The sequence below is a fragment of the Colletotrichum scovillei genome, assembly GCF_011075155.1.
Source record: "Colletotrichum scovillei strain TJNH1 chromosome Unknown Contig00001, whole genome shotgun sequence".
Taxonomy (NCBI): domain Eukaryota; kingdom Fungi; phylum Ascomycota; class Sordariomycetes; order Glomerellales; family Glomerellaceae; genus Colletotrichum; species Colletotrichum scovillei.
The window spans coordinates 1370544-1394824 of NW_023336259.1; the positions used below are offsets into that span (position 1 = coordinate 1370544).

At 54.1% G+C, this 24281-nt stretch overlaps 7 protein-coding genes across 7 annotated transcripts; 4 read left to right on the top strand and 3 right to left on the bottom strand.

Annotated features, from left to right (window-relative positions):
- Positions 1 to 85: 85 nt before the first annotated feature.
- Positions 86 to 1560, top strand: HER10_EVM0010280 (domain found in IF2B/IF5; the record flags this gene model as incomplete). Its single annotated transcript, XM_035479745.1, has 5 exons — positions 86 to 97; positions 413 to 554; positions 612 to 1253; positions 1327 to 1350; positions 1415 to 1560. The coding sequence occupies 5 exons, from the start codon at positions 86 to 88 to the stop codon at positions 1558 to 1560; spliced, it is 966 nt and encodes a 321-aa protein (XP_035338827.1).
- Positions 1561 to 2256: 696 nt separating this feature from the next.
- On the top strand, positions 2257 to 4008 carry HER10_EVM0011758 (FAD dependent oxidoreductase; the record flags this gene model as incomplete). Its single annotated transcript, XM_035481180.1, has 2 exons — positions 2257 to 2532; positions 2734 to 4008. 2 exons carry the CDS (start codon positions 2257 to 2259, stop codon positions 4006 to 4008), a joined length of 1551 nt encoding a protein of 516 aa, XP_035338951.1.
- An 817-nt stretch (positions 4009 to 4825) lies between these two features.
- Positions 4826 to 9143, bottom strand: HER10_EVM0006254 (allergen Asp F7). Its single transcript, XM_035475845.1, has one exon. The coding sequence runs from the start codon at positions 6217 to 6219 to the stop codon at positions 5347 to 5349; it is 873 nt and encodes a 290-aa protein (XP_035338427.1). The 5' UTR covers positions 6220 to 9143; the 3' UTR covers positions 4826 to 5346.
- A 1363-nt stretch (positions 9144 to 10506) lies between these two features.
- HER10_EVM0012676 (uncharacterized protein) lies at positions 10507 to 11937 on the bottom strand (the record flags this gene model as incomplete). Its single annotated transcript, XM_035482066.1, has 3 exons — positions 11455 to 11937; positions 11097 to 11264; positions 10507 to 10822 (listed from the first exon to the last, which is right to left on the bottom strand). Exons 1-3 carry the CDS (start codon positions 11736 to 11738, stop codon positions 10507 to 10509), a joined length of 768 nt encoding a protein of 255 aa, XP_035339029.1. The 5' UTR covers positions 11739 to 11937.
- Positions 11938 to 13281: 1344 nt separating this feature from the next.
- On the top strand, positions 13282 to 15765 carry HER10_EVM0004301 (polarity establishment/cellular polarization; the record flags this gene model as incomplete). Its single annotated transcript, XM_035473950.1, has 1 exon — positions 13282 to 15765. One exon carries the CDS (start codon positions 13282 to 13284, stop codon positions 15763 to 15765), a length of 2484 nt encoding a protein of 827 aa, XP_035338254.1.
- A 2228-nt stretch (positions 15766 to 17993) lies between these two features.
- On the top strand, positions 17994 to 21046 carry HER10_EVM0003710 (protein phosphatase 2C). Its single transcript, XM_035473375.1, has 6 exons — positions 17994 to 18545; positions 18856 to 19165; positions 19283 to 19356; positions 19423 to 19507; positions 19569 to 19775; positions 19832 to 21046. The coding sequence occupies exons 1-6, from the start codon at positions 18510 to 18512 to the stop codon at positions 20128 to 20130; spliced, it is 1011 nt and encodes a 336-aa protein (XP_035338207.1). The 5' UTR covers positions 17994 to 18509; the 3' UTR covers positions 20131 to 21046.
- Positions 21047 to 21317: 271 nt separating this feature from the next.
- Positions 21318 to 24266, bottom strand: HER10_EVM0006514 (uncharacterized protein). Its single transcript, XM_035476097.1, has one exon. The coding sequence runs from the start codon at positions 24174 to 24176 to the stop codon at positions 21492 to 21494; it is 2685 nt and encodes an 894-aa protein (XP_035338456.1). The 5' UTR covers positions 24177 to 24266; the 3' UTR covers positions 21318 to 21491.
- Between the last annotated feature and the right edge of the window lie 15 nt (positions 24267 to 24281).

Below are 24281 nucleotides of genomic sequence, written 5' to 3' on the forward strand. Positions count from 1 at the left end.
ATTAATACCAACCCAAAGGAATTCGCCAGGCGCCGCCCCAGGATACCTAACCGAGACTCGGTTCAGTGAGACACAGGCCGCAATCATGGATGTCGAAGTAAGTTACCGTTGCTAGCCCTCCCTCATGCGCACTTCTGAGCACCACCACCCACTGGCCCCTCCACCAATCCCATGCTTAATTACCCCACTGCGAACCGGAACCAGACACGAATTGAACAGAACATTTTCCGTGACTCAACCTCTGTCAAACCGCCCGAGCTGCTGGACATCATCACCACCTGACCGTTGTTCGACCCCCCGTCCCCTCCTCTACAGATCCAGTTTTTTTTTTCTTTCTCAATTCCTCAAACGGAGAAAAAAGATCCAAACATCATTGAATATCGTTTTCTAACATAGGTGCCTCCCCCCACAGGATACCACTCCCGCCCCCGAACGCAAACAGCGCAAATCCGTCGCCTTCACAGACGAGCAAGTAGTAGTCGACGCAGACGGTTCAGTCACAATGGTCAACGCCACCGAGGAACCCAAGGAGACAGCCCAGTCGCACACGCCCCGTACGCCGCCGCTTACCGCAGCCCTTGAAGCCTTACATGCTGATGCCAATTCTCAAGCTGGAGCCGAAGATGCGACGGCCCCTGTCCCCGATGTTGCTGAAGATGGCGGCCTCGACCTGTCAATGAAGAAAAAGAAGAAGAAGAAGGTTCCCAAGGAAGGTGACGACGCTGAGGAGGCTGCCGCTGGCGAGGATGGCGGTCTTGACCTGTCGATCAAGAAAAAGAAGAAGAAGACGAAGGTTCCCAAGGACGGCGATGAGGACGAGTTCGCCGCTAAGCTCAAGGCCCTGGAGCTCAAGGACGAGGAGGGCGGCGCCGAGGCCGAGGGTGCTGTCGACGATGGCGACATGGACCAAGGTACCGGTATCTGGCAGCACGACGAGACCAAGGCCCTCAGCTACAGCCTGCTCCTGAACCGCTTCTTCCACCAGCTGTCTCAGAAGAACCCCGACCACGCTCTGAGCGGCTCCAAGAGCTACAAGATCCCGCCCCCGCAGTGCATGCGTGAAGGCAACAAGAAGACCATCTTTGCCAACATTGCCGAAATTTGCAAGCGCATGAAGAGAACCGAAGAGCACGTCACGGCCTACCTCTTCTCCGAATTGGGTACCAGTGGTTCCGTCGACGGCAGCAGACGCCTTGTTATCAAGGGTCGTTTCCAGCAGAAGCAGCTCGAGAACGTGTTGCGCAAGTACATCAGTGAGTCTTTGCTCCGTGCCCCTGACGTTTGCTGCCGCGTAGATGCTAACTAAAGTTCTTTTCTTTCCCACAGTCGAGTACGTCACCTGCAAGACCTGTAAGCTTACGAACAAAATACCCCACCGTTGCGTCTCGATGCGATTACTAACAACCGACTCCAGGCAAGTCCGCCGACACCGAGCTGTCCAAGGGAGAGAACCGTCTGTACTTCATTACCTGCAACTCTTGCGGTTCGAGACGTTCCGTCACCGCCATCAAGACCGGTTTCTCCGCCCAGATCGGAAAGAGAAGAAAGATGCAGGGTTAAGCGACGACAACCAAATTACGACCCCACAGATCAGATACGAGAAAAGAGTTGGAGAGGTGTTTCTTCTACGCTATTTACGTCCTTTAGCGTACTCTTGTCTTGTAGATCTGACCTTCGCTGGCCCAGGCAGTGTGCACTGCGGCATTCACGGCTGCGGCGCTCCGGGTGGCCAATGGATTGATGGCACAATAGAGAAAATTGGCGTTTCCACCCTTAAAAATTGGTACGGTAGTCGGGCAGTAATGTCAAATTTCTTGATGATACTTATGTCTTTTGGCAATTTTGGAACACGCGTATCTGCAGTAAGCAGCAGTCTGTGGATATCTACGATAGCAGTGACGCAGGCCGCGGACGTGTGTCGATGATGCCGCGTTTCGGCTTTCGTATGGTGGGAGGAGTGCAAGGGCCGGAGGGGCAAGGCCGGCCGACCTCACATGTGCGGCGACCTATGGTCAACCACCACCACCACTTTGCTCACGCAAGCACATGACTGATCAGTTCACGCGACCAACATCACATAAATACCCACATTGACGACTGCATTTTATATCGAATTCTGGCTGCAGTACAAGTCTCTAACATCCAATTCACAGCATTCGAAAAACGGCACATCGCGGCTTTAGCAGGCTTATCAACAACCCCTCAACCCCGATAAGAAACCCCGAGCACATCAACCTAACCCTCAACAGCAAAGCAATGACAGGCGAAACTCTCCAGCCGGGCCAAGCCGACCTGCCCTCGGCCAAGAGCACGGCGTCGTACTGGCACCGCGAGCCATCCAAGACGCTGCTCGGCCACAGGACCACACGAGACCTGCCGCCGACCGCGGACGTCGTCGTCGTCGGCAGCGGCATCACGGGTGCGTTCGCTGCCAAGGAGTTGCTGGAGCGGGCTGGTGCCGGCGCTGGTGGGGAGGGAAAGAGGATTGTTCTGCTTGAGGCGCGGGAGGTTTGTTGGGGGGCTACTGGACGGGTGAGTTCTTTCAATTTCTTGTGTATTTTGAGGATGTCTCGTTATGGAAGTTCTTCCATTATTTGGAGGGGTTTAGACGGGTGTGACTTTCTTATTATCGTCTCACTCACTCATACACGCCGTACTATCTATCCCCACCAACATCCCAAGCCCTTCAATTTACCTTGAGAAGAAACCATTAGGACTAACTTGACCGTCCAGAACGGCGGCCACTGCCAACCGGTAGCCTACAACCCAAACACGGCCATCGCAACCTTTGAGCTCGCAAACTACGCCCATCTCCGCGACCTCATCGCCAGCAACGCCATCCCCTGCGACTGGGTCTCCCTCCGCGGCGTCCACGCCCTTCTGACGCCCGACCTGGTCGACGCCGCCCGCAAGCAAATCGCCGCGCTGCCGCCCCGCTTCGCGTCCCTCGCGCGCCTCGTCACGGACGCGGAGGAGCTCGCAGACCTCCGGATCCCGGACGCCGCCGGCGCCGTCGTGCAGGAGGAGGCGGCGAGCGTGTGGCCCTACAAGCTCGTGTCGTGGATCTTTGAGGATCTGCTGCGGAGGTTTGGAGTCGACAAGGTTGATGGCGACAACGGCAAGCAAGGTGTCTCCTTCAACATCCAGACCTCTACGCCCGTCACACGCCTCCAACATCTTGCCCCCTCGACCCCGTCCAGCGCACCATCATGGATCCTCCACACCCCTCGCGGCCAGATCGCCACCGCACAAGTCCTCCTCGCCTCAAACGCCTACACCTCGCGCCTCCTCCCCCGCTTCGCAGACCTCGTCGTCCCCGTCCGAGGCCAGGTCGCCGCCCTCTTCCCGCCCCGGCCGCGCGCCGAGCTCGGGAGGAGCTACGTCTTCATGGCGAGCTCTGACGCTGTGAAGGGTGAGCCGAACCAGGATGATTACCTCATACAGCGGCCCGGCCCTGGGCTGGAGATGATCCTGGGCGGTGGACGGGCGAATGGGACGCTGCGCGGAGTGGGCATTTCTGATGATGATGAGGTTGATCCTGTTGTTGCTTCGTATTTGAGGCGGGCTGGGGCGAAGAACCTCGACCTTGCTAGTACTGCTAATAATACTGACGGTACTAGCAAGGCGCAGGACGAAGAGGACAGTGCCACCAGCACCAACAGCAAGAAGGAGCTTGAAGCGAGTCACGAGTGGACGGGCATCATGGCTTTTTCACGCGACGGCAGGCCGTGGGTCGGAAAGGTGCCAGCCGGCACCGTCCTCGGCGGCGGGGAAGGGCTGTGGGTCTGCGCCGGGTATACTGGGCACGGGATGCCGCAAGCCGCGCTGTGCGGGCAGGCTGTGGCTGGTATGATGATGGGCGGCGGCGGCGGTAGTAGTAGGGAGAGTGACGTGGATGAGGAGGAGAGGCTTCCGGCTGAGTTCTTGGTCAGTGAGGAGAGGGCTGAGAAGGCGAGGGCTTTGCCTTCCATCAAGGAAATGGATGACCTGGACATGTTTTTGTTGTAGATAGAGGTGCCTGTCATGGCTAATCTCTGTGCAACTTCGCAATAGGGGCGTGTGTAAACGACGCATTTCCTCTGCGAGTTTTCGATATCATCCCCTGTACAGCCTAGGTAGCTCTTCCAGCTACGAAAGTCCCCAGTCTGTGGCAATGAGTAGATCATTTAGACCTCGCCTTCTAACTCAACGGGGTATCAGGATATCGGTCCTCCGTGAATAGATTCCCTCGCCAAAATGGAATAACAATGAGGGCAAGGCGCATTGTGAAGATGGGACTGAACTTGGGCCATCTCTCCGTCTCTCGTCCTCGGCTCGTGAAACCGAACTGTACCAAACAAGTCAAGTCGAGTGAGGCGCAGGCACATGAGGAATGCTGAACCGCCGCCCGGCTCGCTGGACTGGCCCAGGACGATCCGGATCGTTGCGGAGCGAGACACCCACAAGCCTGGATATCAGAGACAATCGCCTCCGCAGACTCCAGGGAAGAGGAGGCTTTGGCTCTGGGGCTCGACGGCTAATACAGCCACGGTAACAGATGCGATGCAGAATGTCTCTGTCAGGCTGGGCGATGTTTGCTTTTTCTCTCCTCTTTGGAGTTTAGGACGTCACCTGAGCTGGTCGTTGGAATGTTCAACTGTGTCATTTTGCGAACCAGTGGGAGGCTAAGTTTTGCCCCTCCTTTGCCTACCATGGTGAACATTTCGTCAAATGTCATAAATGTCATTGCGTTTCGAGGGGAATCTCAAGAGGGTTCTCAGACATTCGGAATGCTAAGACGTGAAAGAGGGCAGTCACTCGGCCGATTGTCCAGGAAACGCGGAGAGTGGGATTGCAGATCGAGTTCCAATGATGGGATTTTTTCTCCTTTATATTTTCGTCCTGGAAACCATACTGGTCCCAATAGCCCATTCGGGGATACCATATGGTGGTAACCACCCCTAATAGATATATACATTGAAAGTTAAGTTTAGAAACTGACCGGTGGACAAGCATACCCACAAACAGAACACCAAATGCATCCGCCCATGATGGACCCACGAATGGAGTACGCATCCACAGGTATAGAGATATTCGTCATCACGTCATCAAAACCGTAGTTTTGTTTGTTGTCTCTTTGTTATCCAATCCAGTCCCGTGCTGTGAACCAGGCGCCGTCCCCATTCAAGAGGGGTGAAATGTGACCATAATTGTTATTGAGATTCGGGTGAAAAATGGCTGTCCTGGGAAAATACCATGATGGGTGATCAGCGCGGCACGTCCATTGGGAAGCGGCATGGCAAAAGACGATGAAGCACCCGCGGAACCCCAGGGAGGCTGGAGCGAGAGCGCGCACCAGTGCGCCTCTTAGTCAAGGAACTTCCACTCGACAGTTCCGCGACCAACGCCAAGGTCGCCGAAGAGGTCGAGGAAGGTCTTCTCGCTGACGTCAATGTCATCCGCCTTGCAGCCCATGCACTTGTCGCGGACGGTGGCAGTGGTGGTCTTGCCGTCGCAGGTGATCTGAACCTTCTTTCCACAGTACGGGTTACCGTTGGACTGGGCACCCATGACCGCGACAGAGATGGCAACGATGTTCTCCGTGTTGTCCTTGCCGCTGTCGTCCTCACCGCAGGCGCCAAGACCAACAGCGTAGTAAGTCAGGTCACCAGTGCGCGTGTTGCCACCAGATCCACCGCCGGAACCACCAGAAGCAGCGGAAGTGGTCGCGGGAGCAGCCTGGCTGGTAGTAGGTTGAGGCGCGGGCGCGGGAGTAGTGGACGTGGTAGGAGCCGGCGGGGGAGCAACGTAGAGAGAGGTTGAAGTCGGGACGGGCTCGGGAGTCGGGGTCTGGGGAGCAGGGACGGGCGTAGATGTGGTGGTGGGGACGGGAGCGGGCGCCTGCTGCTGAATGGATTCCTTGATGGGAGAAGCAGCCGCGGAAGGCTTGGTGGAGGTTGACAAGGTGGTGTAAGACGGCTGGTCGGCGGGCTCGAAGAACTGGGCGGGAACGGAGGTGGTAGGAAGCGCCGAGCTGGTGGACGAGACCTCGGGTTCAACCCAAACGGTGGAGGTTGAATCAACATATTCGGTCACGTAGGCGGTCTCGGTTACCCACTCGGTGACGAGGTGACGCTTCTGGTGCTTGCCGTGGACATGGCGGCGTTTGCTTCCATGCTGATGGGGCTGGGCAATGGCAGTGGTAGCCAGGACGGCGCAGAGGAAGGCGGCGGTCTTCATTTTGGCTTGAAGACTGTTGGTTGGTAGTCGAAGTGGTTTTGGTTTGTGTGATTCAGGAGACTTATACGGCCTCTTGATAGTAAAGTTGGTGATCGTCCTTTCCGTCAAGGTGGAGTTGGAAGCGAAATGAATGCAATGGGCTAAGCCTCTTGATCAGGGAATGTGCTTGCTACAGCGTGGAAAGCCTGGTTGGGTTCAAGGTTGTCGATGGGAGCTCGGAGCAGTCCTCGGTATGCACTTGATGTTTTGAGGCAGGCTGATTGGTTCTGTAGAGTTGGGATGAAAAGGGAGTTCACTGAACTCTCTGTGTGACGACAAGACGGGATGAATCCGTTGGTTGGTAGTTTGGATGAACCTCGAAACAGTCTTCTGTGAAGGAATGAATTGGTAGGACTGATAGTTGGTCGAGCACTGCTCAAGGGTCCAAGAAAAATGAATGAATGGGTTTGTGGTCAAACAAGAGGGAGCGTTGTTGGATGAGGAAAAGAGAGAAAAAAGAAAGATCAAAAAAGGTGTACGAAACTGGGAAGCGGATGTCGACCGGGATTTGTATGGCAGGCAAAAACTGCACCAGACGACAGGCACACAAACACGACACGACGTTGGAGTCTTGGACAGCAACATCCAGGGCAGGCCGCAGGGCCAGGCACAGGTGAGCCACTTCGGGACTGGCGAGACTGGGCGAGGTGGGAAGAGGGGGGCGCGGAAAGCAGGGCTCAGGGGGTGTGCGTGGTGGAGGAGGAGGAGGCCTGCAGGTCCTGCTAGCGCTGGCACCATTCATCCAATGCCACCACCCTCTCGCCCAACCAAGTGACGAAGGAGCTGCTGACGGTGCCATCGGTACCTGAGAGAGCATGGAAGCGCTGTCAAGGCACAACCAGGGCCGCACCGTAGGGACGGGTAGCGTCCTACAGAAGTCGCAAAAGCCCCGAGAGGGAATAAACAGCAAAAGTGGGGGGTGACTGCAGTTCCTCCACTGAGAATAGCAGTCACCAAAGATGGACCAACCTGGCATTAGGATGAAGTGCGAAGAGAATAACCCTGTGGTCTTAGAGATCCTCCACCTTGGCCGAGGCAGTTTCTCTGCATTTTCTGTACGAATCGTGAATCGACACTGAGATGGTTGACTCCACGGCAACTGTTGTTCGCTGAACCTGGCTCTGGGGCTGGATGTCCGAAAAAAGAACGTACCAAGACAGAAGAAGCAACTTGAACGGTCCATGGAGGTGCGAGAATAGCCCGTTGGATCCGTTAGCGCAGCCTCTTGGCCGACCTGCTCGCTGCATCATTGGCAACGCTCCACCAAGGGACAATCCTCACAAAAAAAAGACGTGCTTCAGGCCATTTCTGGCGGGCCGGGCTTGCTTCGTAGCCTTGAAGGGGATGGACTCGACTCCTTGATACGGGCGTGGCCCCCTCTTGACCCTCCAACAAGGCTCGATCGATCCGCCATCTTGATGTTTGCTGGCCGTTCGCCTAAACAACCCCAGGACCCCAAAACTGTCGTTGTCTGGAAGTCAAGCCGTTAGTCATGGGAAGCAGGGCGGACTACTGCACGCTAACCCAGACATCAGACAAGCGGAACTGGGTGCCGAGGAAACGTCAGCCGTTCATCGTTCTGGCCAGTCATTGAACCAGCAACTGCCAACGTCGTGACTCGTTTTGGGACTGAGAGGAAACCATCGTCGTGTGGACGGCAATTGGGTTGTCGGGAAGTGGAAAGAAGATCGGACAACACGAGGTGGGCAGCGAGGCGCAGGCCATGGATCTTGGAGTACGGGGGCGGCAGGATATAGCCGAAAGTCGTAAAGTCTTGCCAAGTCAGCAAGCATCACAAAGCCAAGTATTGAGTCCATCACATGTCTCTAGGGCCTTACCGAGACCGATTCCCTCGCGGCTGGTCTGGTAAGTTCTGTCTGGTCTCTGCCAGCTGAGGTGCTCTGCTATTCTGTCGCGACAATCGCTTGATGGCGGTAGACGGCTGATGGGCGAAAGGCTTGACCACACGCCTCCTTGTCCCCAGTGACTGTGTGACTCCGTCCCATGTCCTTGCTATTGCCCGCTCGTCCAACCTTTCACTTCGTCTCCCCACGGACTCAAATCTCTCTGTCCAACTTGCTTTGTCGCTTGTCACAATGCCATCTTGTTTCCTTCCCCGGCATTGCATGATTGGATGAACCGTCGGACAGGTGCTTGTTCCTTGAAACACGCGGAAACTGGGAAAAGGGCTCCAGCTTTTTCCGCTAGTCAAGAGTCCAGGGGGGAAAGAGGCCCAGACAGTGCCAGGGTCCGAACACCGTTGAACGTCCCTCCTTGGGAATCCTGGATGCGAAAGAATGACGATCAGCCGGTGGCTCCGGGGGGGCCCAGAGAGTACCGCAGTCGAGGACGGGTATCTGCTTGTCACCCGCCAATCTTTACGCACATTCGGTAAGGAACTCTGTACTGCGCGGAGGCCTGCGACGTATTGCTGGAATGTGGACGGCTCGTTGCCGCGCTGGAAAGACAGGAAATATTCCAGTGCTTCTTTTGCTTCTTCTTCTTTTTTTGGTCGGATGAAGCAGTGTCCAGCGCCCATGGCGGCTGTATGCGATGTAACATTGAACAGACTGTGCGCCCACGGAAACATTGAGAAACAATGGTCGAGAAATTGGGGATGTTACCTTGCCACGCCGCGGCTGCCCCCATCAGCGCAGGTATCCGTATCCATACCCAACGTCAGCACCACACTGCAGCGCATGTGTGGATTGTTCCTGAAGTCCAGGCCAGTGCCGAGGGGCCGTCGTTGGAACGTCAAGTCGCGAGAGAGAAGAGAGACCGAGAGTAACACTAACAAGGCTCCCGAAGGTATACTGTGTATGTGCCTGAGGCATGGGATGGGCACCTGCCAGCCCGAAGGAAGGAAGGGGGGAACTTGGCTGCTTGGGAAAGGGCCCAAGGGGGAAGAAGAAAATGGCAGGAGAAACGAACAGACAGAATCCCAGGAACGATACAACAATAGAACCGAATAAGGCGACGTCCAGCGCCCACGGCTCCGAGCAAATCCAGCCTGCACGGGTTCCTTGCAGCTGCAAGGTACGCGCCAATCACAATTAGACTTTGCCCTGAGCCCCCTCTCTCAGCGCAACCCTCACAGCCCGTCTGGCCCCCTGGCCCGGCTCTGATCCCGGACGATCAGCAGCTCAGGCAATGCCACATCACTTTAACCACTCACCCACTGGGCCAGCAGCAGCTCTTGCAAGCCATTGCCCTGGAACTGTGTTTGTTGGTTCCCTTCAATCCCTCCCTCTCCTCTTTGGCCTGACACGACACGCATCTTCTCTGGGGGCCCATTCTGCCACTTGCGGACTTGCCAACCAACCTGCAGTAGTCGGTGGGTATTCTAACACGTCGGATCACGTTCCACGAGCGCCAAATCTGCAGACATTTTCCACTCTGGCATCTCACTGGATGAGCCCTTAAAGGGCGTGCAGGAGCCTTCAGCTGGCTGAAAGCCAATGTGGAAAGAAAAACCCTCACACCTTCTTCATTCCAGTTGCCGGTGTGTGTTGGACGTTGAAGTTGTGATACTTGACCAGGTCACCAACATCGGCCGCAGCAACTGTTGTATCTCATTATTCTTGATGGTCCCGGGCAAGTCGAGTAATACTTGTGCAGAGTGATGGCATAGACCAAGCAGTCGAACATCGCAGTTCGGGTTGTTTTTAAATCCCGCTCCATCGTCTCCACCGTTCCTGACGATCAACATGGCGTATGAACTATTAATGGAATGGTGCATTGATGAATTGCTTTCTATTGATGTTGATATTGCCCATCTCACTGACGACACGGATGGAACTCCCTGCCTCTCGTCGTTGATATTGACGTAAGTTCCGGGGCATAATTGCCGTCACTCAAAGTCACCCACTCGAAATGCCGCAAGCTGGTCTTTGCTTGCCGGGGTACGGGATGCGATCAGGGAACCACGTGCAAGCTTGGCCATCATCTGGCTCTTCTGCGGTCTGCATTGTGCCGCTGGGTGAGCCACTTGCATGGCAGAATGACGGCCTCCGATATGTTTGTATCATCTCCGACGGCCACCTTGAACTTTGCTTGCGACTACGTTCCCTCTGTTGTTAACCCATGGCTCGAGTACTTTGGCAGATATGGCATCGTCTAGCAGAAGCAGAGTCTCTTCAACCGATAAGGAGCTCTCGTGCTTGTGAACATCTGGTGTCCCGCGGCCGAGTCGCAATGCTCTATCGCTCCAGAAATGGGGTCGCCATTCGAAGATCACATCAAATCTCATCACTTTCGGTTCCCGTTTGAAGTCGGCTTCTTGCTTGCAAAAGTGTAGAGGAACAGGCCCTCTCTGCTGAAGACAGGGCGATCTTCGTCGACAATTTCCGTCACCAGGAACGCCTTTTGTGCCTTCTTGAGAAATTGCATGTCCGCACGTCTCCTCTTCTTGAAGCAGAAGTAGATAATCGCGTCTGGTTCCAACGCTAACAGGTTTGTCAGAGTCTCCAGCAAAAGTGGGAATGCCGGCTCGAAGTAGACGCAATCGGCTGCCAGAATGACATTGGGCTTGAAATCGACAACCTCTTGTGATAGCGGACCGCCCCTAAGCTATTGATCAGTCATCCGTACATCAGCCGAACGATAGCCCGAGTCCCTTCGAGTTTCCTGCAGAAGAACGCCTTCGGACGTTCATGTGGACCGTGTGAGTTCGAATCCATTCGAGGGTCTCGAGCATCTCCAAGATCTCGAAGCACCCTAGGCTTCATACCGTGCACATAGCCATCTTGGCCCCCGTGGCGTCCAAGTCCCCCGGACGGATCCTCTGGGGATGGGTGCGCACGGCTGGGAGCAAGCGAGCTGGGGGGTAAATTACTCACCAGTTCAGGATCATGGGCTTAACTTTGTCTTCGAGGCCATTCAACTTGGTGTTCCGTTCCATCAGCTCGAACATCTCGTCTTGGTCTGTGAGGTACAGCGTTTCCTGCAATCCACAACCTAAAGCCACAGCCAGTCCGACGAGTCCGCCGCCGGCGCCCAGCTCAAGTCTGTTTGCTCCGAAAAGCCCCGAGTCAGCTCAGTCCATAGAAATGATGTCTCATCGTGCGATGACGGCGCTTGGACTAGGGCCCGATATCATGCTGCATGGTATGAACCAGTAGTAGAACATGACAGACCACGAGGCTGAGAAAAGAAGCAGACGTGGCAGTACGCAATAGAGGTGGCTTGATAACTAACATTCTCGCGCCCTTGAGGTTCTCTCGGTGGTAGCGCAGCATGTGTTTTGTAAGCACCATGCCTGCAGGCCAGGTTTGACCGCCGCATCCCGAGGCGAGATCTTCATGGAGTTGAAGGGGAGTTGACAGGAGGCCGGACATGTCATAGGCTGACGTAGTTGCGGCCTTGTAGGTGGGGAGCGGTGTGAAGTCTTCGCCGATGGCCAAGGGCGAAAACTCAGGCGAGGGAGAGCGGTCGAGTGACTCCATCTTCTCTGGTATGAGGGGGTTGTTGAGAATCTGCATAATGCTATTGTGTGTGAAAAGCAGCCCAGGGAGCGCACGGAAACAGCTTGAAGTAATAAGGCGAGGCAAAGTCAGTTGAGCTTATTGGCAGTAGGTCGACACAAGCGGCTGAGCGATGCTCTTTCTACTTAGGCAGGCAGTGATTGTCGGGAAACGGTGCAGATCAACCTAAAGCAAAGGTCAGGTGTTAGAGGTAAAGATGGCAGGCACGGAAGAGCGGTATCGCTGGCCTTTTTTGCATGGGATTTTATTTTTATTTTATTTCAACGTCCGTTTTGCTGAGGCCGACGACAATCTAGACTTTCCGATAAGGGGAGGTGCGTTTTGCCTCAAGCGGGGTTGCCCCTTCCTCTCTGCGCGCTTTCCGCTTCAACCCTGTTCAGGGTCCTGCACTCTCCGCTCTTTCCAATTTGTCTGGCAACGACGGTTGATTTGAGCCTCACTGGCGACTGGGTAGAAGCGTGGCTTGTGTGGGTGGAAATCGGAAGAAGCCTTCGTTACACTCCGATATTGCGGGATACCCAAGTATGGCTTACCTAATAAACAGAGAACCACACATCCTGCTCTCCTGCCTCTCCAAAGTACTCCCGATTACACCATCGTATGCTCCTGTCAAACACAAGACCGAATAAGCTTGACGAATGTATTGTCCAATGTAGAGCAATGGACTGTTTAATCAACCCTTGAACTAACCCGCAGAACAAACCTGATACGTTCCGGACCTCGTTCAACCACACGTTCCGAGTGGACATGTCTCATCCCGCCTCCCTCTATGCCTCAGGGCCTAACGTATCCCCAACACCTTTGAGGCGCTTCAACCCGCCGCTGGAATGCAGTTCTCAATTAGTCGCCTTCTGACACTCCAAGTATGGCAAGTGAACCTTTGCCACGCTGAAACGATTGCTTCTTCGAGTGAAGTAGTACCCTCCGTTGACCGACCACATGGAAGGGCGGCAGTTCGGGGAGGACGCGCCCACCCGCAAATCTCTTCTCAGGGCGTGAGCACTGGCACGAAGGGAGACACGTAGCACCAGAAAATGAGAGCCATGGACCACGAGATTCGCGCCGAGGATATCCTCTACGGGTAAAGTTATCGTCCTAGGCTTCTCTCGTTTCTGATGAGATAACCTTCTGTTTGACATGGTCTTCTCTGGTTGATTTTGTTTTTGTTTTCCGCTTCTCTGGCTCGCAGATGCCGCTCCTTTCGTACAACGCATCAGTCATGGCAATGTACGTGATGTTGTCTGTGTTCCTGAGTCTAGCTGCGCTTGCAGGAGCCGTACCAGTCGTTTACTTCCCATTCAACTCTCAGCTACCACCAGCGACGAGGATATCGGAGCCATTTTCGTACACTCTTTCACCTCAAACGTTTTCTTCGCAATCCCGACTATCTTACAGCCTACTGAACTCGCCGGCATGGCTTTCGATCGATGCTAGCACCGGCCGGCTCTCTGGAACCCCCGAGGATAAAGATGTTCCGGCAGGAGAAGTGGTGGGCATCCCGGTGGACATCGTTGCAACAGACGATTCTGGGTCTGCTACGATGACGGCCACCCTCGTGGTGACGAGGAGGCCTACACCCAAGCTCAGTATCCCGCTTTCAGAGCAAATTAAGAATTTTGGCGATACATCATCTCCATCTGCCGTCGTGGCTTCTCCCGCCTCCGACTTCTCCTTCACATTCGCCAAGGACACGTTCTCTTATGCTGGAGATGGGCTAAACTACTACGCCACTTCCGCAGATAGCAGCCCTTTGCCTTCGTGGATCAAGTTTGACGCCGGCAGCCTCACATTTGCCGGGAAAACACCACCATTCGAGTCTCTCGTCCAGCCGCCCCAAAAATTCGACTTCAGCCTCGTTGGTTCTGATATTATCGGATTCTCGGCTGTATCCGTTGTGTTCTCTATCGTTGTTGGTGCCCACAGATTGACAACAGACACGCCTACCATCGAAATCAACGCAACGCGAGGGACGAATGTGTCATATACGGCACTCGCCGGCAGTATTAGGTTGGATGGGAATTCCACAACGCCATCCGAGCTGAACCTCACCGTATCCGGCCTTCCGAGCTGGCTCTCGGTCGATAATAATACTTTCGAAATCCAGGGTAATCCCCCTGAGGATGCGAAATCTTCAAACTCTACGCTCACTTTCCGGGATGTTTACTCTGATACTCTTGACATTATTCTATCGGTGTTCGTCGTTACGCGAATCTTCCGGAACACAAACTTGAGCATCGAGGCGACACCGGGAAAGAACTTCACATTCGACGTGGAACCGTATCTATGGACGCCTTCAGACATTGATCTAAGTATCGACTCCTCGGCAGACTGGATCAACGTCGATGGCTTGGTCATATCGGGAATGCCGCCTAAGACTACATCCCCCGAGAATATTACAGTCAACGTCAAGGCGGCATCCAAAAGCTCAGAGGAGACCGAGACGGTGACGGCAGACTTGGAAGTCTTACCTCTGCCAGCCACTACTACCACTGATTCCCCCACATCTTCTACTAAGCCAACGAATCCTGCGCCTACAAGCGACCCGCAACAAGGCTTGAAAGCTGGTTATATCGCACTGGCGATTCTCCTACCACTTCTATTCCTCGCCATTGTTGTTCTCTTAATCATATGTTGCCGGAGGAGGAGGCAAAAGCGAGAATCGATCCACGAGAACTTCAAAAACAGCATATCGGAACCAGTCCCTGGATCGTTTGTGATGAACGGAGGGGCTCACAGCAGAGACGGATCATCGGTTGGGGATATGAAGAAGCCTGAAGACAATCGACGCAGCAGGGGTTATTTCAACTCTGCTGTACAAAAGATGAGACAATCGAGGACGCTTTCGACCATCACCGGCTCTCGTATGTCACAGTCAAACACGAACAACCGCTCATCATACTGGAGGGGATCCGAAAGAAGCCCTACGCCGAGATCCCCGTCCGTCACGTCGTCTTGGCTTACAGAGGGCGTCCTGTTTCACCCTCAGCACACGCATCAGGGATCGACGAGCACCTACGACGGCCCGAGTGACGTATTATCTGGGTCTTCTGGCTTTCTCCAGGGTCAACGAGATGACTCTTTCCGGAGCGTGCTCGACGTCACCATCCCATCTATCAACGCGGAAACAAGTAGTATCCAGGCAACGCCTGACCTTGCTTACACGAGCCCGTGGGGAGAGCCATCCAGATTGACCCTCGACAGGTCGCAGTTGTTGCCGGGCGCTTCTGGCTCTGACAGTCTGGCCTCGATCCCAGAACAGCCAACGCCATTGGGCTCAAATCCCACGAATGGCAATAGGTTTTCGCCGTCACAACGACCACGAAAAGCATTCCCTATCATGAGTGACTTGGGATCACAAAGCAGTCTTCGCAGCTCGAGATCGGGATCCGGAAGGGGCAGGTTCGTTCGACAGGATTCAAGGCCGGACTCGCGTCATGGCTCAGTTTCACGACCGATCAGCAGGAAGTCTGACTCAAGTCCCTTCTTCGGCGGTCGCTCTGTCGTTCCCTCGCGCAATAGGTACATTCTGGACAGCGACGACTCTGATTCCCTGGAGTCGGCAAGGGGCACAGAGAACTGGCGGACGATACCGCCACCGAGAGACTCGCTCGGCATCGCATACGAGGAATTGACACGAAGCTCTCCCTTTATGAGGCACACGCCATCGCTGTCTCCTCGGCCCCTCAGCATCATCAAGAAAGACTCGAGCGGGCCGGTGAACAGGGACAGCCGGGTAGGCAAGCAAACTCCTCTGTCACGGCAATCATCATCCAGCTCCAACATCATGGCAGGACGCTGGAATAGGGACTCTCTCATGCAGCGACGTGCCTCGGGCAACCGGCCTGATTACGCATCATCAAGGGCAAGCAGCGAAGTGCTGGGCAAGGGGAAAGGGCTGGCGCGATACTCGTCAGGGCCCGAGTCGGAGGGATCTGGCTGGGTGACGGAAGCCGGAACAGTGGGGAACAAGGGCCCTCGGAGTCGGCGGGACAGCAGCAGTGAGGATTTCCGCGTGTTCATGTGAGAAAGGGTGACGAGGATGGGCGGGATGGCCACACCTCGTTACCCCGCGATATAACTTGTCTCTCGTTCAGAAGCGTCTTTGCGATTTTGTTATACCCGCCCCGAGCAGAGTCGCTTGCTCAAATGTTTTGTTTTTTACTTGATTTAGTCCGTTCTTTGACGATGGAAATTGGGAACTATGGATATGAGGATCTAGTAATATTTTTGCATGGAGAAGAGATAACGACCACTACCCGCAACCCTGTCCAGGGAAACCCAGACCGTAATGTTGAATTGGCGATGCCACAAAAGTTTATTATCTAATAGGGCGGACCCCTTTTTTGTGTCTTTGTTTAGCAAAATCCCGCTGAGTCTGTGCTTCCGGAAATGGAAGGCTTGTAAGTTGTGGGGGGCTGGCTACTCCGTAACTTGGCTAGCATCGCGCCCAAGGCAGCACCAGATGGCAGATGCCCAGCAAAATGAACGGCTTAGGTAAGCCAGTCAAAGTGGAGACCATTCACTCTCATGGGTCCCTGCCTGTCCTGTGCCCCAGCCTCGGATTGGCACGATTGGATATGTAGGTAGGTATTTTAGGGAAAAGCGGCCTCTGGGGTTAATACTAGTCACTTAGATCGGATTCCCCGAAGCGACAGCAAAGAGCTTGGACCTCCTTTACCGTCCATTCATGTCTGGTTGTTCAGGTCCTAGCTTCGCTCGGGCCAAGAAGGGAACGGGGGAAAGAAGGAGCACAGGAGAGAGGGGAGGGCCTGAAAGGGGAGGGGGGAGATGGGATTGTTTTGTTTTGGCGGTAGAGCCAGAGAGGGGCGGGAGGCCCTTGCATGAGAACCGTGCAGTACCCGTAGATATGGCAGGTGGGTAGGTTGGACTTTGACTAAACGCGATGATGGAAGTCTGTGTGTTTCTCGATGCTTTGGTCGTGGCTTGCAGATAATAGCACTCGTGCTCACCGAGTTCAACATTGGTTCCCCATGGTCTGAAATCCAGACTCTCGTAGCCGGTCACCTCCATGGATATCGGCAGTGAGAGTCCAATAGAACCTGGACCTCGATCCAAATGCCTTACCTTAGCTTCTGTGTGGATATTTGCCCGCTTGGGTAGCATGATACGGTAGGTTGTTTGTGGTAAGCTCGCGACGTCGGGTATGACGCAACTGCAGGTAAAGTCGTCTCTTTTCAGCAGGTAGTTCCGTATCGGATCCGTAGCACGCAAACCTTGCTGGGTTTTTCTTTTGAGCAGAACAACTTACAGGCAGGCAATGACGACGAAGTTCTTGCACTTGCCGCCTCCATGAGGGTTAACGTGTCTCCTTGGGTGTCGGCTAGGTGGCGGCCGTTTGCCAGTCTCACTGGGGCGAAATATGCAAGTAAGAATGAGAGGCGCAAGCAAATCCCGCTCCGGCCGGAGACGTTGCGTTGGTCTATGGAATTGGCTACCTACACAGTTTCGCCTTGTCAAATCGTCGTTGTGAGGCTCGCTAGAACTTCGGGTCAAGTTTGTTCACTCGGTGAAATACGTTCTTGGTAAATAAGGTCTTTCTTACAAGTGTTCAAGGTGACTGACTCCAGGTAGGCAAGGTTGATAGATACCCACATACGCTGTTGCTGAAAGGGACTGAGTTGAGGAGACATTGGTAATGTGACCAACCCCTCGTACAGATTTGATTGTTGTTGGTGCAAGGCAGTGGATGCCGCGAAGAGACCCAGACTCATACCCAGACGTAGCACTGCCAGAGAAGGTATCCGTAGCGTGGCCTTTCTATCCGTACCCGATTTCGCCTCACAGTCCTGTCGCCAACTGACCTTTGAACGGATATACAAGACTGGCCCCTTTCCTGTCGTGCGCTACCTTGGTTCCTTACATCAGGATAGTTGGTAGGTAAGTAAGTAAGGTAACCTACCTTAAGGTGTGTAGTATCTTTATGGTGGTCGAGATTGGTAGTACGTACCGCCTCCTCGCGGCGTTGGAGTCACCACACTTCCGACTTTACTATGGAAGGTACCTACCTACCTACCTAGGTACCTTAGGTAGGTAGGTAGAGCAAGTCGGGGCCAGCAATCCGGGCAAGCAACTGCTTGCCCCAGCTTAAGGTAGGTTGTTGTCCGCGGCTGGGCTGTCCTATCCTGCCCTGTCCTGTCCCGCGTTGCTTGCGCTTTCCGTATCGCACTGTTGACCCCGGGGCTACCTACCGCTACCACACACGCTCTCGCTCTGCCTTACAACACACCAACTCACCACTCACCACAACACGCGACCTGGTCTCTGTTCATCACCCATCCAGAAAACTCTTCCTACTCACAACCTCACCCACACCGAGCTACGATTGAGTTCGGGTCATTTTTTCCCTCCTTCTACCTCCCTCACTTCTCTTGCGCAACCTCACAATTTGGGCGCGACCAATTTCCTCGCATTACCGCACCCCGAACTCGACCCTCTGCTACCTGTGATAGCAGACCCAACATCTCTTAGGGATCGACGCCTGTCCCCTGCCCATTTCCCTTGCGATTCGGATACCCCGCTTCCTCTCGAGTGTGCGCGATCTAGAACCTTTTGCTACCGCACCACCTTCCTGTCACCTCGCCTCTTTTTTTCCTCACAGCCTTCTTGCGCACGCACGACTGGCCCTGAAAAAAATTTCTCCTCTCTGGCAACCTTACGATACCGACGTACGCTTCCGACTACGATTTGACCGACCAAACATCCAGTCGAACCCGGTAGCTGCGCTGCCGACTCATTGCATCCGTCACCATGGGTCAAACTCTCTCCGAGCCCGTTGTCGAGAAGGTATGTCATAATCTACCGCTACCCTCACCTCTCCCGAGACGCGCTGCTTTCCCTCGATATGCCCATCATTACATCCTCATACTTAATCTACTTCCTTTGCGGCCTCTTTCTCTTTGTTCGCAGCCAGCCCCGGGGTCCCCTCCGACCCCTCGCTTGCCTCGGCCGTTCCTGCCTGTGACATCGCGCGGGCAGGCGACACAGCAAGGTGGCTTGGATCTGTTTTTTCGCAGCAATGTTCACCCGATGACGTATTCCTACAACTCAACAGACTCTTGGTTCAACCTACTAACTTCACTTTCCACAATTATAGTCCTCGGCCAAGGGCGAAGATGAGCGCCTTCTCTACGGCGTCTCTGCCATGCAGGGCTGGCGCATAAGCATGGAGGATGCTCACATCACCATCCTCGACCTTCTCACCCCCGGCAGCGACGAAGCCAAGAAACACGAGTCAAAACTCTCCTTCTTTGGAGTATTTGACGGACATGGCGGCGACAAAGTAGCCTTGTTTGCTGGAGAGAACATTCACGACATCATCAAGAAGCAGGAGACCTTCAAGAAGGGCAACTACGAACAGGCGTTGAAGGATGGCTTCTTGGCAACCGATCGGGCGATTCTCAACGGTAAATTCACAACCTAGGATCTGGCAGTACCTGGAGGCTCAGCTGTGCTGCGGTTTTGGCCCTCACCAATTGTTGCCCCCTATGCTGCATACATGAGCTAACCTTGGGGTGTACCAGATCCCAAGTACGAAGAGGAGGTTTCTGGCTGCACTGCCTGCGTTGGCCTGATCTCGGACAACAAGATCTACGTTGTGAGTTTGCTTACGTCCGCTTTTGCGCGATGTATTCGCATTACTTACCGACCGTTCCGCGACTAGGCAAACGCTGGCGACTCGAGAAGCGTTCTTGGTATCAAGGGACGGGCTAAGCCCCTGTCCCAGGACCACAAGCCCCAGCTCGAGGGTGAGTACTAGGCCATGGCAAAGGCAACAATACCTGAAGCTGACTTGGAATCCTCCCATAGCCGAGAAGTCTCGTATCACAGCCGCCGGTGGCTTTGTCGACTTTGGCCGTGTTAACGGCAATCTTGCTCTCTCCCGCGCCATTGGTGACTTCGAGTTCAAGAAGAGCGCAGAGCTCTCGCCCGAGGCCCAGATCGTCACCGCCTTCCCTGACGTCGAGACCCACGAGATCAGCGACGACGATGAGTTCTTGGTCATTGCTTGCGACGGTAAGCTGGAAGCGCCGGATATGAGGAAAGAGATCACAGGCTGACAACATTCTTAGGTATCTGGGATTGCCAGTCTTCTCAGGCTGTTGTCGAGTTCGTCCGTCGTGGTATTGCGGCTAAGCAGGAGCTGGACAAGATCTGCGAGAACATGATGGACAACTGCTTGGCCTCCAACTCGGAGACCGGAGGTGTTGGCTGCGACAACATGACCATGTGCATCATCGGTCTTCTGCGCGGCAAGACCAAGGAGGAGTGGTACGAGGAGATTGCCAAGCGGGTTGCTGCTGGAGACGGACCTTGCGCCCCTCCCGAATACGGTACGACTGAATCCACGTCCGAATCCACATCTTCCTAAGGAGTTGAGCGCGCGCCGACCTCCATTTGCACTATCATGAGACCACACTCTCTATCCCCATAATACAACCATTATCCCCCTTTTTGTAGCCATCGTTTGTTTTTGTGTCCCATAATTTCTTTCCAAAGGAGGAGCGCTGATCCATCACCTGCAACTAGCTGAATTCCGCGGTCCTGGAGTTCACCACAACTTCGACGACAGTGACAGCGGCTACGACGTGGATGTGGAGAACAAGGGCAAGCCCTTCGGCATTGGTGGCTACAAGGGCCGCATCATCTTCCTTGGCGACGGCACTGAGGTTCTGACCGACTCTGACGACACGGAGATGTTTGACAACGCTGAGGAGGACAAGGACCTCGAGAGCCAGGTCTCCAAGGCCTCTTCGGCAACCAGCAAGGATAGCGAGGCTGAGGACAAGTCGGCCCCGAAGACGGAGGAGGTCAAGGCGGCGGACAAGACCACGGAAGAGTCAAAGTCGGCCGCAGTCCCCGCGTCTACAGAGGAGAGCAAGGAGAAGTGAGCTCAGCGGCCGGGAATATTGACTTTCTATACCTTGATGAATGACGTGGGCGTGCACTCGGGCCTGAAAGAGACCGGACTCAACGGATCCGTATGACTTTTAAGAGGCTTGAGAGACTTTTTCAATGGCTTGGCTGGAATGGATGAATGGATGTTTCTCGTGTTGTTTTCCTCATCATGTTGGGTGTCCCGGAGGCCGTTGACAGGGTTGTGATTAGGCATAGTGGGATGATGAAAGCAGTCGCGGCAGCTCGATGGGGGAGAGAGGGAGAGAGAGGGCTGGCCGCATGTTGAGAGAGTTCAAAAGACTCAATCTTTGCGTGCTCCTAGCTAGTAGCCCTCTGCGGGCTTACCTAGTTGTCACGCTTACTTATGATCATTTGCATAACCCCACCAACCCCTTTTTATACTTGCTACTTTCTTAACCTTCCTCCTATTGAGAAGAGGAGTCTTTCTCTCTCATTGGCCTCTAGAGATCTAACGTGTCTTGTTCTTGAACCAGCTGTGAGTAAAATTGGCCAAAGAGTATCGATACATGCATACCTTGGAAACTAGTAACGAAGACATGGAATGGATGAATACAGTAGTACACTTATATCATACCAGCTCCTTTGGTCATGCTCAAGGATGCAATTTCACATTTTGGAAAATATTTATCATCAAAGTATGTCTTTTTGTACAGAATTCTATGGGTATTTTGCACTCCCCGAGCCCCAGCTGCCTCTTAGCTATCCAACAAGAAGAAGGGGGTTTTGTTGTACATAGTTGTCTCTAATATAAATAATTTTGCAAAATGGCTGTTTTCCTAGGTAGACGCTTTGACTCTGGTCCCCATTTTGAGCCTACACGTCTTGAATTGCCGGTATTGTGAGCCCGTCGGTCGGCACTATCGTTGTCTTGTAATTGTCAACAGACGGTGATGGTTGGCTGTCTGTGTCAACCGATGAAGATGGCTGGCCTTCTTTCGTTGACGGTATTGTGATACCTTCAATCGGCACCATTGTCGTCTTGTCCTCGTTCACGGACGATGATGTTATCTGGTCGTCTCCATCAACGGATGACGGTGGCAAGTCATCCGTGGCTGCAACATGCTCAATCTTCAACTGCATGTGATGCGTCCGTAGGCCCTTCCCGTTCCGCTGGTACATAACCATGATTCCCGGCGTAGTGACGGTACGCAGTGGCATGGGAGGGGAATGCTGCAGGCTCTGCCGCTTGGCCTTCTTGACCGCTGCGATGATTTTCCCGTCGGCTTCCCAGGCCCACGAGAGGAGCTGATGGAGCGGGTACCAAGGTCGCATTTTGTGCTCCCGGAAATACTCGTGCGTGGCCTTGCTGATCCGGGCACCGTTGACTTGGTTCGGCCCTGTTACGTCCTGATCGAACCAGGTTGGCAGAGCAGAGGGGGCCGCGTGGGCTTTAGCATTCGGCTCGATGGCGTGCTGCAGAACATTTTCCGGGTTGACGCCGTACCGCCAGTTGCTGATTTGATTGCGCATATCTGAGCTGGTTCTGCCCGCTATACAAGCATAACGCCAGATGACGCCCATAGCATTGGGCCTGTCGAGCCTGAAGGCAAGGAAGAAGAGTATGTGGTATGATTGCTCGTTCATCGCGACGAAGTGCTTGTGGGCCTTCTCCAAAGCGGCCGTGGCGAATATGAGATGGCGCTGGGTTTTCGCATGTTGAAGCATCGTGTTGAGCGTGAGCGTGGTAGGAAAGGTATTTCGAGACTCGGCCATGATGTCCCAGAGGTCGCAGCACGAGGCGAAATTGCCCATACGTCCGAGTTCGTTCATAATGGCGTGCATGACTGGCCTCGATGACCAGCCCGTACCGTACTTGGCGGTCAGGGTCTCGAGGAATGAGCGGATACCAGGCCAGTTGTGTTCCAGCTTACGTATGTCCTCCGTGACGAGTTGCTTCGTGACGAGTGGCACGACGCCGGGATCCAGAAGCAGGCCGAGCGAGTGCATGAGTCGAAGAACATGCTGAATGATTTGTTTGCTCTCAATCATCTCCATATATAACGCCCATGTTTTCGCGTTTGGCTGGCAACCATAGCTAATCATCATCCCTAACACGCCGTGAAAGTTGCGGAGATCTTTCAACTTGGCACAGTTTTCCAGCATAATGTTGAAGACGCCGGTATCCATCGAAAAAGGTGCATCTCGCTGGCTCTGGAAAAGGTCCCGGGCGTGATTACGATAGGCATTACCACGTAGCTCAATAAATCGCAAAGCCTGTTTGAATGCGCGCCTCGACCGCGCATGTCTTGAAGACTCGTCTGTGAACGCGCTGAAAAGGAGCTTGAGAGCCGCGTTGTCGGCAGCAGGGCCCGCACCGTACATCTTGTACTTGTCATGCGTAGTGATCCTTGCGTTTGTGATGGCGGTTATGTAGGCCAAGAACGAATCAGGCGTCCATTCTTTCGGCTTCGGGATACTTTCGTATTTGTGTTTGTGTGAGTATTCCCTCATATACGCTGGACGCTGCTCTGCCTCGGAACTTTTCCACACAGTTTCATTTTTTGCTCCAGCTACCTCGTCACGCCGTGTTGTAGAGAAGTTGCTGCCGATAGCTCCTTCTATGCTGATCGTGCTGTCGGCTCGAGCGGCGAGTCTAGAGATTTCTCGGCTCGCGTGTTCCAAAGCATCCTCGTCGCCTGAGAGGAAAAGATATCCCACTTCACTGAGTGTCCCTTCTTTATCCTTTGGCCATCGCATCTCAATATGACATCTCGTTTGTTCGTGTATGTCCCAAATAGTTTGATCGACGTCGTGAAGGAGCGTATATGCGAGTTCAACCCCGACTGTGATCTTACGCACATTGCGCTGCCATGGCCCCTTGACAGGCCGTGTCTGTCGTCGAAGAAGGTCCAAAGTATTGCGCCAGTTGCTGAATGACCCCTTTTTGACCTGTCGGACCGTCTCGAGCCAGATTTGCCTGGTTATGCTTTGGTGAAATCGTTGAACACTGGCTCGAGATTCTCGCTGGGGCTGGTAACGTATCGTCGGCGTAACGAGTATAGAGTCATGCTGTACTTGGGTAGGGCCCGTCTTGTTCGGTCGTTTGAACTTGCGTTCGCTGGCATCTTTGAGCAGGTACTCAACAGGTTTACGACGCTCGCCGATGGTATCAAGTGGATGCAACGTCGTAGGTTTACGTGTTTCCTTCGGCTTTGTGTCCGGACCGTCACCTAGCGTCAAGTTCTCAAATCTCGGTGGCGTCTTGATCTTTTCATCTTCGACGGTCGGGACTTCCAAGGTAGTATTCACGGCGGTATCGCAGGTCGGGTTGATGCCATGGTTCGCTTCTTCGTCTTCGATTCGAGATCGCGGCGTGGGAGTCTCAACCGCGCTGGGCCTGACTGCATCGGTAGCTGTGTGCACCCATTGACGAGGAAGTGGTAGTTGAGCTCGAGGCGCCCGAGACCATCTTTGAGGAACCCTGGAAATCGGAGAGATCCCAGAAGAGCCGATACGGTGAGATCGGACTCTCAATGATAGCGTGATTCCCAGGGACATTTGCTATGAATGGCCCATGTTGTGTGCTGGGCTTGAAATTTGTTGCATTTGGTGTGATGGAACCAATGCCATCAGTTTCGCTGAAGTCGCGGGCAAGCTATCCGC

Excerpts from the sequence above, each read along its gene's own strand:
- HER10_EVM0006254 (XM_035475845.1), bottom strand. The coding sequence starts at position 6,219 with ATGAAGACCGCCGCCTTCCTCTGCGCCGTCCTGGCTACCACTGCCATT.
- HER10_EVM0003710 (XM_035473375.1), top strand. The coding sequence starts at position 18,510 with ATGGGTCAAACTCTCTCCGAGCCCGTTGTCGAGAAG. Across the intron at positions 19,166-19,282 it reads CGATCGGGCGATTCTCAACG|ATCCCAAGTACGAAGAGGAG; the intron begins GTAAATTCACAA and ends GGGGTGTACCAG. Across the intron at positions 19,508-19,568 it reads CCACAAGCCCCAGCTCGAGG|CCGAGAAGTCTCGTATCACA; the intron begins GTGAGTACTAGG and ends ATCCTCCCATAG.
- HER10_EVM0006514 (XM_035476097.1), bottom strand. The coding sequence starts at position 24,176 with ATGTCCCTGGGAATCACGCTATCATTGAGAGTCCGATCTCACCGTATC.